Source organism: Cannabis sativa, chromosome 5 (genome assembly GCF_029168945.1).
Source record: "Cannabis sativa cultivar Pink pepper isolate KNU-18-1 chromosome 5, ASM2916894v1, whole genome shotgun sequence".
In the NCBI taxonomy this organism is placed as follows: Eukaryota; Viridiplantae; Streptophyta; class Magnoliopsida; order Rosales; family Cannabaceae; genus Cannabis; species Cannabis sativa.
This window is the reverse complement of record NC_083605.1, coordinates 5,034,448-5,051,955: the sequence shown is the minus strand read 5'-3', so window position 1 is coordinate 5,051,955 and position 17,508 is coordinate 5,034,448. Positions and strand designations below refer to the sequence as shown.

General features: G+C 31.7%; 2 protein-coding genes across 2 annotated transcripts; both read right to left on the bottom strand.

The window, feature by feature from the left end:
* Positions 1-1,497: 1,497 nt before the first annotated feature.
* Positions 1,498-10,628, bottom strand: LOC133038106 (putative RING-H2 finger protein ATL21A). The gene is made up of 2 exons (XM_061116156.1): positions 9,895-10,628; positions 1,498-1,913 (listed from the first exon to the last, which is right to left on the bottom strand). Exons 1-2 carry the CDS (start codon positions 10,598-10,600, stop codon positions 1,498-1,500), a joined length of 1,122 nt encoding a protein of 373 aa, XP_060972139.1. The 5' UTR covers positions 10,601-10,628.
* A 4,127-nt stretch (positions 10,629-14,755) lies between these two features.
* LOC133038105 (galactokinase-like) lies at positions 14,756-16,248 on the bottom strand (the record flags this gene model as incomplete). Its single annotated transcript, XM_061116155.1, has 6 exons — positions 14,756-14,840; positions 14,988-15,129; positions 15,230-15,307; positions 15,401-15,471; positions 15,592-15,726; positions 16,093-16,248. Coding segments are annotated over 6 exons (639 nt in total), but the record flags the coding sequence as incomplete, so codon positions are not given.
* Between the last annotated feature and the right edge of the window lie 1,260 nt (positions 16,249-17,508).

Genomic DNA, 17,508 nt, shown 5'->3' with positions numbered 1-17,508 from the left:
GATTTTACCTCAAGGACCACACGAAATAATTCTAGAAGCTTAAACTTTCACAAGGTATTAACTAGCTCTATAGGATCAAGAAATTGGTTAGTTAAATTATGCACACAATATTGAAAAGAATACAAACAACAAAATTTTCTAATATCATTAACAATGAAGAAAAGCTGGCAAGACGCATTGACAAAAGTCTATTAAGAGAAAGTATCATGGATGGAAAATATCATCATCAAGCCCTATGCTAAGCACTAACTAAGCGAACTAATTTCCTCCTATACTCACATCAATAAGACTAAAACACAAAAGACTCAAAAATAAGTAAACTTGAGACAAATAACTCAAACTAAACATCACACCCAAAATAAAAGTTAATGAGCAAGCAAGACCCCCAAACTTAGAGAGGTGCACACACAAACAAATAATATTAAACAATAACAATTATGAAAAATAAAAGCAACAATGAACAACATCACAACCAATAACACAATTACAAAAATAATTAAAAAAATCAAAAAAAAAAAAGGAACAAAATAGCTAAAGAAAAATAAATTGGAGATTTAGAGTTTAGAAATGCTCATTCAATTTTCTGTGGAATCTTGCTCAACATCCCTCTTTAAATCAAATTTTGAAACTTGGGTTTCCTCCCATGAAGTACTTGATTTAACGTTATCGGTTTGACTTTTGGAGAAGTGCTCGTCAAAGAGTGACTTCCTCCCATTAAGAGTGGCATATGCTCTCACTAATGGGTCTTCATTGTGAATTCCCTCAAAATTGGCGAGATATTGAATTGACAAGTGAAAATGTTCAAATTTTCTTGATTTTGAAAAATGTTCAAGATTGGCGCCATTGGACAAAGAAGATATATCCATTTTGGTGGTACGCACACTACCATATTCTGACATAGGGGACAAGATCTAATTTGGTGGGACCAGGAGTCAGAGGGCAACCACTTCACCCTACAAGGGCCTTCTGGAGGCACCTCTTAGACTTCCTCTCCGGATATGTCTCATCGATTGTTCGGAGGGCTTCGTTTGCTCTGTCTCTTGGAAGGCTGGATGGGCTTCCGAAAATGGAAGGATCTCGTTTTTGGAGGTGTGGCTCTTGGAGTTTAGATGGGCTCGGGCCATCTCTGATCTAGATTGGACCTTTGTATGTAGAAAAGCTTGAGCCTAGACTTATGTGAATCAATTATACTTTGAAAATGCCACATGTTGCCCATTCGAAAACATAGATAACAAAAAGGAAGTAATTTATAGTCATATTTTCCTAAAAAAACTATATATTCATATTTGTGGTGGATGATTAAGCCACATTCATATTTATATTAAAAAATTAAGTAATCAATTACAATTAAATAAATCTAACTTTCTGTATTTTATACACATTCTAATTACATTTACACTTATAGTTTAGTTAAACAGCTACAAATTTAAGATACAACTATCAGATATGGAAATTATTAAGATTTATAAATATAAAATTAACTTTCATAATACATCTTTATATGTAGTTGTATACATTTGGAGATTTTCGACAAATGGGGCAAGAAGCGTTCAATCTAAGCCATTCATCAATGCAATCAGAATGAAAGAAGTGTTGGCATTCAGGTATGGTCTTCAGGATTTCATTGGGCTTATACTCAGATAAGCATATTGGGCATATGTTGTCATTGGGCTTGGGCAATCTCCGACTCTCACCTAATATTACCTTTGGGTAAGACTCTAGAGTTGGCCCATCTAAGCCCATAATGATTATGGGTTGTTGAGGCACTATAGAATTGAACTCTGGAATGGACCCATTTCTTCTAGTGATGGCCTTCCTCCAACATATGAAACATAGTAGGCATATTATGCACAAGATTGATGTTGTACCAAGCCATACTGCCATTGAATTATGAGGAGTAGTCTTTGGAATTCCTGGTTAACATGAAACTAATTAATTATTGGTGAAACAACAATAAATTATAGGTTAATTGTAATTTTTTCCCCTAAACTTTGACATATATTAAATCATGCCCCCTGAACTTTTTTGGCCGTCAAAAATTCTCCCTCAACTATTAAGATTGTTAGATTTAAGGACTTTTGTCTAATTTCATTCAATTTTACTGTTTCAGTGATTGTTTATGTACTAAATCCCCAGACTTTGATATCTACCAAATCGTGCCCCTCAAACTTTGATATGTACAAAATCATGCCCCCTGAATTTTCATCCATGTTAAAAAAATTTTACTAAAATTAGACAAAAGTCCTTAAATCTAACAATCTTAATAGTTCAGGGAGAATTTTTAACGGCCAAAAAAGTTCAGGAGCATGATTTAGTACATGTCAAAATTTGGGGGGAAAATTAATAATTAGCCTAAATTATATAAGGAAGTCTACTTACTTCTTATTTTGTGTTTATCAAAATATAAATTTTATGTCAAAAAAAATATAGATTTGGTACTATATTTTTTTAATAATTTGTATTTTGAAATCATAATACATACTATTAACTTAAATTCAAATTTAATCATAAAAAATATATATTTTTTAATTATATGAATTTTAAATTTAATAATTTAATTATATATACATTAAATAATTTTGTTAAATTAATTAATTGTAATTTAATTTTTTTTTTCAATAGAAAAATGCAATTTCATTAATTCAAATCATTTAAAAATACATCACGTAAACTATTCAGAATTGTAGAATTTGAATAAATACAACCAATATTTAACCACGAAGCTCTAGTTAAATGGTGAGCAACATAATTAGCGAATCACTTGACAAAAATTAAAAAAAATATTATTCAAACTAGAAAAAATCTGTCTGCACTCAAAAATACAGAACCCAAAAATAGAAGCCATATCTAACGAATTTTGGATAGCTTGGATCGTTACCAAACTGTTCGACTCCAGCACCACATTATGCTGCCTTGTTTCTTTCAACCAACTCAACACCTCCTTAACTCCAATAGCTTCAGCAAGAATAGGATCAACTATTCCCATATGGCTTACTTTCGAAGCTATAATAAGCTGACCAAAAGATTTTCGCACCACCCAACCATACCCATACTTATTTTAATTTCCAAAGATAGCTGTATCGACATTAATTTTGATTGTATTATCAACTGGTGCAATTCAGTGCTCGTACCCTTCGCTGTCTTGTAAAGAAAACAAAGACGAACTAATAATTTTATCTTGAGCATAACTCCATTAATCAAAACTATCCTTAGCCAACGAAATCATCACATTAACAATCTTATTCTTACCATTCCAGGTCTTGTCATTGCGCACAGACCACAACGCCCAACAAAACATAACAGCTCTATGTTTCATCCCAAAATCTTGACACCAAAATCTATCATGAAACCATCCCCTAAAAGAATTGTCACCAATCTCTATCACCGAAATACCTGCCATCCGCCAACAAGGAAAAGCAAACGAACACTCTACAAGATAATGAGAGATAAACTCTCCAATTCGTAATTACCTTGGACACAACAACAAGGGGAGAGGAACATGTTTCACGCCTAATTGCGTTCCAAAACAATTCCTTGACTTTAGGAGGAACTCTCAAATCCCACAACTCTTTCCAAAATACTGAGTTACCAACTCCAACTAACTCACCTTTAAGCTCTTGAAGAAGATGATACACACTCTTGACCGAATATGCACCAGAATTATCACCATTCCACTGCCAAATATCATCAGACATTGAGGAGAACAAAGGAATGCTCAAAATAAGCTTTACGATCCTCTCAACAAAAATATCTTTAAGAACCTCTTCATCCCAAGATAACTCTCCAACCTTCATAAGACTGGAGACCTTTTGATTACCAAACTAGGCTGATCTGAAACAACAAAGGTTTCTATTTATCCAGAAGCCAAGGACCCCTAAGAATATAAATACTCATTCCAGATCTAACGATCATACGACCTCCCTTTCGAATAAGAAACTGAGCTTCATGGATACGTTTCCATATAAAACTCAAATTGCTTCCTAACTCTGCGCCCAAGTAGGACCCACGAGGATAATAACGAGCTTTGAACACACGACCAACTAAAGAACCGTGAGTATAATGAAGACACCAGCCCTATTTTCCAAACAATGCAATATTAAAATCATGAAGCTTCTGGAACCAGTGATGAACCCACTTATATTAATGTGGGGGCTATAGCCCCCATTAACAAAAATATTACCTTTTAAAAAATTAAATGTAATTTTTTAATTTAATAATTATTAGCTAAAATAGTAGAAAAGCCCCCACAAAATTAAATAAATCTAATAAGAGTGATTATAATATAGGTATAAATATTTTTTAATAATAAATAAGCCCCCATAAAGTTAAAAATTCTGCGCCCGCCACTGTCTGGAACCCAAGTACCCCATGAACCTTTGTGACACAAACTTGTCCCAACTCATCCAGTGAATGCCACTACCGTTTTTACACGACTTCTTCCACTAGAAAGAACACATTAATTTTTCCATCTTGTCACACACCTTTTTAGGAAAAAGAAAAAGATCATAGCATAGGTGGGTAGATATTGCACCACCATCTTCAACAAAACCTCTTTACCAGCTCTAGATAAAAACTTATCATCCCACCCTTCGATCTGCTTCCTCATATTTTCCTTAAGAAAGCCCAACACGGCTAATTTTTTGTGGTATAATATTTAGGAGTCCAAGATACTAACAATTCTCACCAGCTTCCACCATACCTAAGATGGAGCACACACGGGCCTTCATACTAACATTAGTATTCTTGCTAAATAAAACAGAAGAATTGGCTAGAATTTCCTTCTGACCAAAAGTTATTTTAAAACTACGAAGCAACGACATCACCCTATTAGCCTCATCCTCCAACGCCTAACAACACAAATAATTAAAATCTACAAAGAACATATGGGCAATAACAGACGCACCCCGAGCAACTTTACAGCCTATAAGCCAACCCTCTGTACATAGTCATTAATAAGAGTAGACAATCCTTCCGCACATAAGATAAACAAGTAAGGAGATAAAGAATCCTCTTGGTGAATATCTCGAGTTGGAGTAATATGCCCCAAAAAGAAACCACCATATTGGACCCAATATTTAACAGACGAGATTGATGCCATAATCAACTCTACCCACCGACTATCAAAACCCATCCTCAAGAGCATAACCTCTAAAAAAGGTCATTCAACCATATCATAAGATTTACTCATGTCAAGCCTCAACGCCATTTGACCTACTTTCCCAACACTTTTCCTTTTCAAATAATAAATTATTTCAAAGGATACCATAATATTGTCAGAGATTAATCTCTTAGGAATGAAAGCATTTTGAAAATCCAAAATTACATTGTCAAGCACACACTTAAAATGATTAGCCAAGACTTTCAATATCACTTTGTAAACCACATTACATAAAGAAATAGGTCACAAATTACCCATATATTTAGGACACTTCTTTTTTAGAATTAACACTAGATTAGTATCATTCAGCCCCATAGGAACAGAAGTCGTATGAAAGAAAGCCTGAACCAGCAAAACAACATATTTACCTACCACTGACCAACATTTCTGATAAAATCCAAGAGTCATCACTTCTAGGTTTCAAGACTTATTTGGATGCATCTAAAACAAAGCTCCCCTTACCTCATCATTAGTAACATGACACAATAATATCCCATTCATGTATGGTGTAATTGATGGTTCAATGCAATTTACAACATCTTCCCATCAAGTAGTAGTGGCCAAAAAAACTCTAACAAATACCTAACCATTAGGTCTTTCAACCCCGACTCCCAATCAACCCAAGCACCACTTTCATCTTTCAACTTATGGATCGTATTATGTATTTTACGTTCACTAGCGGAGGCATGAAAATACTTACTATTTTGGTCACCTTCCTTAAGCCAAAGTTGCATTAATCTTTGTTTTCAAAACACTTCTCGCTTAGTAAGAACTTCAAATAACTCCTTCTCGACTTCCCTATACTGTGCCACAAAATCTTCATCCTTCCTACCCTTGAGTCGATGCAACTGAGCATTACATTCCATAATTTTATTCTTGAAATCACTAGTATACATCCAGGACCCAGAGAAGACCAAAGATTTTACCCACAAGGCAAATTACCATCCAAGACCTGGAAGCCCTGCCATCCATCCAGGATCCGGAGAAGACCAAACCAACCAGACTTGCAGGAAGACACCTAGAAGTCATATGAAGAGCTTAAGGCGGATACCAATTGCACAAGGGAGGACTAAAGGACTATTATGAAGTTAGAGTTGGATGACCCTTGTGACGGTTATACTTTTCTGACATAGGGTTAGATCTTGTCCCTTGTATGAGAGTATGGTAGTGCACGTGCCACCTCTGAACGAACTTTTTTGCCTAACGGCTCCTCTAAGGGTTTTGTCTACTAAGTGCAACCTCCGCTAGACACGCATCCTGCACCAAAAATGGTCCCAACTGTACGAACCTTTCGCCTCACGAGGAAGAGCCTTCTTACGGGCCCAATAGTGGGTGGACTCTTTGCCAAAAATCCTAAGCAGCCAGTCATGGGTATACCCATACCCGTACTTTAGCCTATATAAACCCCTTTATTTCTTCACAAAGTGGGATCACAAAAATTTACATAGTTGAAGTTTTACTAAAATACTCTCTAACCTTTCTTCGAGAGAGAGAAACCTAGAGAACCAAAGTTAGAATTTTTATTGTAAACACATTTTGTAATACATTTGTACGCCTACAAGGCTAATATACTAACTTATGGATTAGAGATAATTAACGTCTAAACCATGTAAAAAAATTTGTCTCGCTTACTTAGTCATTTAATTTCTAAAGCTTTTATTTAATCTTAGTAAACAGTATATTGTATTTACTTAAAATATATAATTTTATTACACTATGTTATGTTTTTTTTAATAGAATATAATATGGGGTGATTCTACAATTCATCCCCTTAAAAGGGATGTACTAATGCACCCCTACTTGTTTCGACATCTAAGAAAAAATTAGTCTAATTTTTTTCATATTCATGTACGTTATAGCTATTTTAGATATCCTACAAAATTTTGAGAAATTCGAAATAATTTACAATATAGAAAATAATGTTCAAACAGTCTATTTTACACGCGTATAAAATAAAATACTCAAGCATGCAACACATTGCTTGAACACAATTTTCGGCGTGTTAAACTTTTCCGAATTTCTTAAAATTTTGCAGGATGTCTTAAATAACAATAATCTACATGACCATAAGAAAAAAAAAATTAATTAAAAAATTATTTCGGATACTAAAACGGAAAGAGATGTATCGGTGTATCCCTTTTAAAAAAGTGCATTATAGAATTTTCCTATATAAGAAGACTATATATTAAGTTGTTAAAAAAAAGTATATATTAAGAATTTGTTAATGTTATTGTCCTTACATATTTGTTGTTTTTAGTGTTTTAATTATTTTACAGATACTTTTATTAATGAAATAATTATATAAAGTACTATTCTTTGTAAATTTTTTACATTTTTATTTATAAACTTTTTTTTTAATTTTTACGGTATTCTATAAAAATAATACGAAAATAACAATAAAATTATATAAAAGTATCAGGAAAATAACATCCAAACAACAACAACAAAATCAATAACAAATTAACAAAAATTTAATATAAAAATACATTAAAATACCGTATTTTTTATAATATTTTTTAAAATAATCTCTTATTTAATTATAACCTATAATTAGAATATAATTAGTTTTATGCCAAAATTATTCTAGATTTTACTGCATTATAATTTGAGTAAGGGCTATTTTCAAAAATATGGGAAAAATTATTAAGGTTATGATAAATATGGCATAAAAAGTAAATGCCACTAAATATGGCATTATCTAACCAATCAAACTAAAAATATGGGTTTTTTTCTAAAAAAAACCATATAAGACATTAAAAAGAAATCTGAATTTAAAATTCATAAAAAATAAAAACTTAATTAAATTACCATAAAAAATATTAAAATTCTCTTCATATTTATTTTTTTAAAAAAATAAAACAAATAATACTATAGTGATTGCCGAAGTTGTCACTTGTGCTGGAAAAGTCATCGGAATTTACTGCCGACACCGGAAAGTCGCCGGAGTAGCCGTCGGTGCCGGAAAAGTCACCGGAGTTCGGCGCGCCGAAAAAGTTATCAGAATTAGCATTGTCGCTGGAAAAATCACCAAGAAACTAGTTTCTTGATGTTAGAAACCGGTTTCTTAGTGATTTTTCCGGTAATTTTACTGGTGACAATGCCAAGTCCGACGACTATTCTGGAGTTTGATGTCGGTGCCGAAAAAGTTGCCGGAGTAGTTCCTGGTGTTGGAAAAATCGCCGCAGTTATTGCCGCGTAAAAAGTCGTCAGAATTGGCATTGTCGCCAGCAAAATCATTAGAAAAATCACCAAGAAAGTGGTTTTTTCATCAAGAAACTGGTTTCTTCACCAAGAAAGTGGTTTCTTCATCAAGGAACTAATTTTGTTACACAACAATAATAAAGATTATGAAAACAAAACAAAAATGATATACACTGAAAATAATTGAAACCAGTTTCATCAATCAACCAAATAGAGAAAAAAAAATACAAAAAAAATTACCAAGAAACTGGTTTCTTCATCAAGAAACCGAAAAAAACCAGTTTCTTGGTGATTAGTCCGATAATTTTTCCGGTGACAATGCCAATTTTGACGAATTTCTCAGAGTTTATCGTTTAGATCGAAAAAGTCACCGGAGTAGATGTCGGTGTATTAGTCGTCAGAGTTGCTACCAATGCTAGAAAATTCGTCATAATTGCCATTGTAAAAAATTACCGGAAAAATTACCAAAAACTCGGTTTCTTCATCAAGAAACCGTAAACCAGCTTTCTGGTAATTTTTCCGTCGACTATGCCACTTCTGATGACTTTTCTGAAGTTTCATCGTCGCCGGAAAAGTCGCCGAGTAGCGTCCGAAAAGTCGTCAGAATTGGCATTGTCAACGGAAAAATCACCAAGAAACCGGTTTCTTTCAAGAAAACCGGTTTCTTGGTGATTTTTCGTTGATTTTTCCGCAAAAATGCCAACTCCGACAAATTTTCCCGGCAAAGAAACTCCGACGAATTTTCCTAAGACCGACCGCTACTCCGTGACTTTTCCGCACCTATGAAGAAACTCCGGTGACTTTTCCGGCATCAATGACAAATAAAAATTCCTAAACAAATAAAAACATTAAATATGGGATTTAGAAACCTAATTACATATATATGGCATATCAAATACCATAAAAAAACCTAAAAATAAAAAAATACCATATAAAATGACCAAACTTAAATGTGCCATATTTATCATAAGAACTTTTAAAATCCCATACTAAGTGTAATTTCCTCTTTGAGTAATAGTAATTCTTCGTCCTTGCATATTTTATTCATTGGGGAGGGAGTGTAAATTTAAAGGTTTTACATCTTTTTTATATATAATAATAAAAGAATATTTTGGTTAAAGAAAAAAAAAAAGAAATTTACACATACATAATCGAGATATATGGGGCGAAACTCTATTAATATTTACAATTATTACACATACTTTAAAAAAAAAATAGCGACAAAAGTACTTTATTTTATAATTTTATTGCAGTTGTATTCTTTTTTGATAATCAAGTATCAACTCAAAAATACATGGTGACATATTATTAGACTACATATTAAATAAGTTAAAAAAAATATGTTATCGTGTGTTTCTGACTTGATACTTAACGAGTTTAATTGACACTTAACAGCTAAAAAATATACAACTGTAACAAAATCGTAAAATAAAATATTTTTGTCACTACTTTTTTTTAATATAGTCGTATGTATAACAATTACAAATATTAAAAGATTTTTCCGCAAATATCCTTACATATTTATAATTACATACCTCGTTGAGGATTGTATTCTGAACAAACTATTCCACGAGTAGGGTTGACCTCATACCGATTGCACGTGGGAACATCTCGCCACGTGAGACGAAGTAAGTCACCACCACCGAAATCCCACGAGTACAAATTCTCAGAATTAATGATCGAATCAACCGGGACTTGAAAAGTGCCTACTAAACGACATATCGTTTTGGACAAGAATTCAATAGTATACGACGACGTCGTTGCAACAACTGTATAAGTGGGCCCACTAAGACAAGCTATAGGAGTACTCAACAGGTAATTCGAATGATACGAAGAAGAACAATTGAAAAATGTGAAGTTTTCATTGTAAAAATTGTAGAAAGGAGAACCGGACAAATTCAAAGAATGAAGAATTATTCGATTGGGTAAACAATTGTTTGGATCCTTAATCCATATTCTTCTTGTGTCGTAGTCTATTCTTTGGACTAAGAATTGTTGTGAATTAGGTAGATTTAGGAGTGTTTGGGTTGAGTTATTATCACAGGATATGTCAAAACCTGGATAACCACATGTGTCTGTTTGGAAATTCTTTATTCGAAATGGGAATTGAATATCTGGTTCGTGGATTGAACAAGCTGCTTTAAAACATGGGACTAATTTTGAGCTTGAACCAATGTATGAGAAGGATGTGATGATGATGAAGAAGAAGATAATTAGTATAAAGTGTTTGGGAATGTTCATTTTTTTAACAGAGAATTTTGGTTTTTTTTTTTTTGTATGAATGTTTGAGATGGACAAAGATTTTTGTAATTTACAATTGAAAAATATATAAGTATGTTTATGTATATATATTTATGTATGTATGTATGTATATTAATATTGTTATGATGGTTGACTTCCTATTTTAAGCATGTATTCTTACAATTTGAACCATAAATACAAGCTATAAGGAGATGAAGTCAGAAATATTGATGAATGGGAATTTAAGAAAAAAAAAGTCAATTGTAGTATTTTTCTTTTTTTTCTAATAATAAGAAAAATATATGAAGTTTTTAACTTATAATTTTTTTTTCCGGATTTGTTTTTATTACACATTTTTTGTAAGGGTTTTTTTCTATAATTTTGTTTTAAAGAAAAACTCAGGGCCGGCCAGAGGGTGGGGCAGCCGGGGCCTTGGCCCCAGGCCCCACAATTTTGGAGGCCCCGAAAAAATTAAAATTAATATATATACATATAAAAACATATAATATATAAATATTTAACTCAATAAATTACATGAAAAGCATTCAGCACAGATGGTAAGTAGAGCTTACCTTAGCTTTGAGGTGCAAGGTTCAATCCCTATGCTGGTCATCTTAAATACTTTTTTTTGAAAATACACCTTTTATACTTTTAGTTATTTGTGAAAATTTTTACTTAGCATTTCAAAAATAAATAAATAATAATATTTAACTTAAATATTTGTATTACACTATATAAAAAATATATTAAAGTACTTTTAATTTTAAAATATTCACGTACATTTTTAATGCAAAAAATTATTTATTACATAGAGATAAAAGAATTAAAATTGATATTGTGTCCAAATTTATTTTAATTTTTATTGTATTACACTATATAAAAAATATATTAAAGTACTTTTAATTTTAAAATATTCACGTACATTTTTAATGCAAAAAATTATTTATTACATAGAGATAAAAGAATTAAAATTGATATTGTGTCCAAATTTATTTTAATTTTTATTAAAAGAAAAGGCCTTGTTTCAAATTTCGCCCTAGGCCTCTCATCACCTTGAGACGGCCCTGGAAAAACTACCATAGTTAGAAAGAAAAAAAATATAATAACTTCTATCAGACAAGTATCCATTTTTATCTCTCCATCTATACACTCTGTTAGTCTGTTATTGTAAACGAAAGACTGTCAAGTATTTTTTCTAAAAACAAAAACAGTATCCATTTTCATTTTTCATTTTTTCAAAAGTGAGATCATAGTGTTTTAAATTTTTCAGAGTGGATAATTGATTGTTAGTATTTTCAGTTTTTCAGATCCTAATATAATTGGTTTTGTTTCATTGTGTTTTAAGACATATAGCTATATGATTGTGCAAACCCTAGCTAGGTTATACACTCATTTACTCAAACACAGAAATAATCGTGGTCGCGCTGACAAGAATGTATTAGGTATTTTTATTCCTATATAATAAATATATAGATAGATATATATGTGTATAATGTATATTCATATATATATATATATATATTAATTTATGATTTATAGATTTTTCATTAAGGGAGAGAGAGTTGAAGACTTCGGATCATTATTAAGCAAGTTGCCAATGAGATAATTGTTTAATATTCATCTCATTATAATAGTAATACATATAATTAATAAGTAAGACTCGTTCAAAATATATGGAATAAATGATACAGAGATTCATAAGATTCAACTAAGAATAATATTCAATATTGTTTAAAACATAATAATAATAAATAATATTCAATATAAATTCGAAAATTAGGGCTACAATTTTACTCATAAAAGTGATAAATAAATGAGTTATATATATATTAGCTAAATAAATGAGTTATAGAGATATCTTGTGTTTCTAAGATTTGAATTAGCTATAGCTAAGAACAAAGAAAACTCAATATGTATTAAAGTTAGTTGGGTAAATACTATTTTGGATGTAAAAGTTACTAATTGGATCCGTTGTGTTTTGTTAAATGATAAAATAGAACCTATATTTTTTAAAATTGTATAAATAAGACTCTAAATTAATTTTTTGTCAAAATAAAACTTTATAATAATCTGATCTAGAGATGTTATGACCAAATTAATTATAAATTCTGTATATGTTCGTGTTAAAAATTTTCTTAAAGTTGGTCATATTAAAAAATAAAATTATTGAAAATTGAGTTCAAGGTCCTATTTTTACTATTTTGAAAAATATAAGGTCCATTTTGTTATTTAATAAAACAGATGGTCTAATTGATAATTTTTATAAAATACACGGTCTAAAATAGTATTTACCCAAGTTAATTTTACATTGCTAATGTATGGATTTAAATTATCACTAGTTAAAAGTTACGTGCCGAGGCACGTAAATATTAATTTTATTTAGAGTTTAGTTCTTTATTGTTTGATTTATATTGTAATTTATGATCATGCGAATGATTTGTTTTATTAAAATAATATGTGAGCTATCATATTTGGTTAGTAAAATATAAATGGGTATATTTAAGTCATAACAAAATAATTTAAAGAAACAATAAAAATTAGCATTATAATTTAAAGAAACAATAAAAATTAGCACTATAATTTAAAGATAGATGCATGGTTTTTAGGCCAAGTTTTTCGACACAACACAAGAAGGCTCTCCTTCGGTCCTTTCTTTCCCCTGGAAATAAAGAAAAAGTATGCTCTCATGAATTGTACTGTCACTCACACATGTTGTACAATTCTTCCTTTCGTCAATCCTAGACCAACACTTTCACTTCTAACAAAGCTGAACAAAATGCTCTACATGTTGTACAAAAGACTAATAAAATTATGCCAATGACAACTTGCGAAAGTCATATTTTAGTTAAACAACCTGTTGGCTATCAGCTATACTCTCTCCCAATTCGATTCGTAATCTTTATTTGTCTAGTTGGTCTTTCAATTCTTTTCTCCACCCTTGAATCAACTTCTCATGTTTGTTGATAACCACATTCTAGTAATGAATTCAGCAAGATCCAAACACCCTTGCCTTCAAGAAATCAAATAAACGATAGCAATGAGAATCAAACTCAAAAGTATCATAATTGCAAATATTAGGAAAGCAGGAAAGGGAAAAAAAATAATTCAATAATACATACATGAAACTATTAAAGGTTACAAGAAAATATCAGTAGAAAAGAATAATAATGTAAATAATAATAACAACATAAATATTGAAAACTTCATACTGACTTGGCGCGGTAGCTCCGTGAACAAAATAATACTTTGCAAACTCAGATGGAAAATACATTCTAACGACAATTCACAAATTTTGTTGGCATACATGACACTAAACTTGACTCTAACTATCAAGCATACTCTTCTTTAATAGGATGATCTCTCACCCTAATAATTTTTATCGCCGGCAAATAGAATTCAACTATTTGGCCTGCATGAGTGGCTATAAAAATAAACTGAAAATAACTTCAACAATAAATTAATAAATCAATATAGTGTACTCATATTTAAGTTTTTTAAGGTTAGCCACATAAGAGGTGAGTTTTTCAATTTCATTTGCTCATTACACTGTCCGAACATGCTTGTCAAATTACAAAGCCAAAAAAAAAAGAAAGAAAGAAAATGAAAGGCATACCTTTCATGTTAAAAGGAGCCAGAGAAGATCCTCTCCTCAGACAGTGGTTCTCCATCACACTTAACAACATGTAAAATTCTTCGACATTCAAGAATAGATAGGCCCCTAAAATGGACACCCAACAGAAACATACATAATGAAGATAGGCAAACATAACTATAAACTCGGTTGCACCAAAACCAAAGTAAATATGTAATATTCTAACCCGTAATTTCAAGTGTATACCCTTCGGGTCAAATAATGGAGCCACAAGCCGAGGGACAATCTTCTTCCATCGCACTACCCTCTCCGAAGACCCGAAAACCGGCATCAAGGGCCTCCTCAACGAAACGTAAAAACCACATTTTATGCAGTTTAGATGAAGTTTCATTGTCTTCTTGAGTAGTTAAAAGGGAGACAATCTCAAGATCAGTGGCCAAGGCGGCTTCTACCCATAGAGAAACAGAGTTTAATTGCTCGGTAGGGGTACCTTTTTCATGGGATATTTCGGAATTAATGCGGCTACTGGCAATTGACTTCGCTTATTTTTGTTGATCTCACTTTACGTCGTCGTATATTGAAAAGAAGCGGTCAATGGTTGGTAGAGGGTTCCCAACCTTGGATGTGGAGGAGAGTTCTGAAAACATACTGAGGCACCAAAATAAAGACTATATATAAGTCACACTTAATTATGTTACATACATACATACATTTGAACATTATATACATATATATATAAATTTATATACACTCTCATATATCTGAAAACATAATAAGTATTATAAATACACTAACCTTTAAGTTGAGAATAAATTGTGGGACAATATTCTCTTTCACCAAAGCAACTGCACAACCTCCCCATCCAGCTCCGGTAAGCCTTGCCCCAAGAGCACCATACTTACGACAAATGCTTACAAGTTCTTCCAACTCCGGGCAACTATAGTTAATTACACAAAACCAAAATGTCATTATATAAACAGTGTATTTAAATTTAGACATGATATGATCAAATAGTATTAATAGTATTCTATTGATACCTGCACTCGTATTTAACACTGCAGCTATAGTGGCTCTCGTTCATTAGATCCCCAAGTTTTTTCAATATGTCCTCTTCACTGAAACAACAGTTTATCGTAGAAAAATATATTAAATGGGAAGATTGGCATCTAAAAATTCATAAATAACAGCTATAAATGGTATGATTGTACCTTAAATTTGAATATACAGTGTCCTTGAAAGCATTGACTCGTTTGGCTTCAGAGTACACATGAGATGCTCTCTAATAAAAAACAAGTGAGTGAGTTTGTTTGTCATGATGTCATGGAGAACATATATATCATATATATAATATATGCTAGACAAGAACAAATTTATTTTATATATGTTTACGACTATTCACCTGATATAATTTGAAGTGTGTTGCAGCCTTTAACACATCTAATGAAGATGGGGAATCTTTAAAAATCGATGAAAGATTCTCTTCAATAATTTGTTCTATTTCTTGGGTTGTGTAAGGCTCCTCTTTCAGATATTCCTTCAAATAATTGAAAAACAAATTAAAAGAAATGAGACAACAAATTACAAAACTCAAATATTTTAATAGAAGTAGCTCAAAAGGTCACATTGCCTAAGGCATCACCAAATTTATGGCCGATGTTGTATTCTTACATTTAAATATATATTTTTGCATATTTTCATTAAGAAAAAAACTTCATCAGTAATCAACATGTTTGAACATAATTAGTATATACTAACCACTAAATATAATCCTTATATTCTTGTTTCATCATAATATATATAATAATAATCTTAATTAATTTTTAAATAACATTGTGGTTATTAAATAAATCCTTATTAATATAAGGATAACCCAATCAATAAATGACAAATTCAATAGTACCTTGAGGGCCAGGAGAGGATCTGATGAACCATGAGTACCAGCAAATTCTAAACACAATCCTTCAACATCAGAATGGGTTTTGACATTTGATATTGCTTCTTGTGGTTTCAACCCAAGCTTTATCCCAAGCACAATCTTCAAGAGATGTGTGAAACAGAACAATCAGCAATTTTAATATTTTGAGATTTTTTTTTTAAAAAAATAATAGCATTTCACTTGTGTAATATTATATTAAACTTACGAAGTAAGCGACATTCAACAACTTCGTTGTTGTAATTTGTTGCGACGATGGATCGCTTTTGAGATTCTGCCAAAGAATGCGCAATAACAAAAGTTCCACCAGCTGGTAATTGCACATCCGTAGCACGGATAGGGTTGAAATCAATAAGCTCTGCAAACCCACTTTTAGCCATCACAGATATTGCCTGTCAAATTGAAGCCATAATTAATATAGAGGATTATCAATTCATGTTGCTACAGTTACATATAGCATAAAAGAACCAAAGCCTCAAATAAAAATACATAGTAGCTCATAATCATCTCAGATTCAACAATATTTTTTCATTTGATAAGAGAGTGACATTACACAACAAGTTAGCTAGTACTCATATTGCAAAGTTCTTGCTTCATTTTATGGCTCTAGACCAAATATTAAAAGTAATTACTGCAATTTTGCAGGTCATTATTTCAGACAACACCAAAAGCAAATTAGTTCCATGAAAGAATTATGAAATCTAATATTCATTTTTAACACATACTATATATAAGTCACACTTAATTATAAAGAAAGATTAAGCCTTACCTTAAGCTCCTGATAATAGACTCAGTAGCAATTGCTTCTTCAAGTGCTTCGGTACCCAATGAAGTGGAAGCCAAAACCTTTCTCTGCATAGCCTCCTGCATTTGGGTATGTTTTAGTCATCAAAACTAACATTTGGATCAAATTAGAACCTCCCAAATCCAAAACATAAATTAATAAATTATTGCGGAAGAGAGAATTGATGAAATTCATATTCTGTATTCATTGGAATTCATTACAAAGACCAGGAGAAATAGTATATATACAGACCAAAGATATTGGTCAGTAAGCATAACAGACTTACCGACTTAACTGACACAAGAAACAGAAGAAATAACGAACTAAACTAACTGTGCAAGTGTGTGAAACACGTGATAGAAATATGAGTGAACCAGGATTACAATAGGACTATGAAACTTAATACCCCCCCCTCAAGATGGACTGTACACATTATGGACAGACATTTTGCTAATATGAGACATCAAGATGGTGGAAGCAAGAGGTTTTGTAAATGCATCAGCAAGTTGTAAGTTGCTATTCACGGGACTGAGGCGAATTTTTGAATGATTAATTTTTTCTCTGATGAAGTGGCAGTCAAGCTCTATATGTTTAGTTCT

What these genes read in the sequence shown, in the direction of transcription:
- LOC133038106 (XM_061116156.1), bottom strand. Translation starts at nt 10,600, where the DNA reads ATGAACATTCCCAAACACTTTATACTAATTATCTTCTTCTTCATCATC. An exon ending in AGAATACAATCCTCAACGAG is followed by an intron (nt 1,914 to 9,894) that starts GTATGTAATTAT and finishes CATGTTAACCAG; the next exon opens with GAATTCCAAAGACTACTCCT.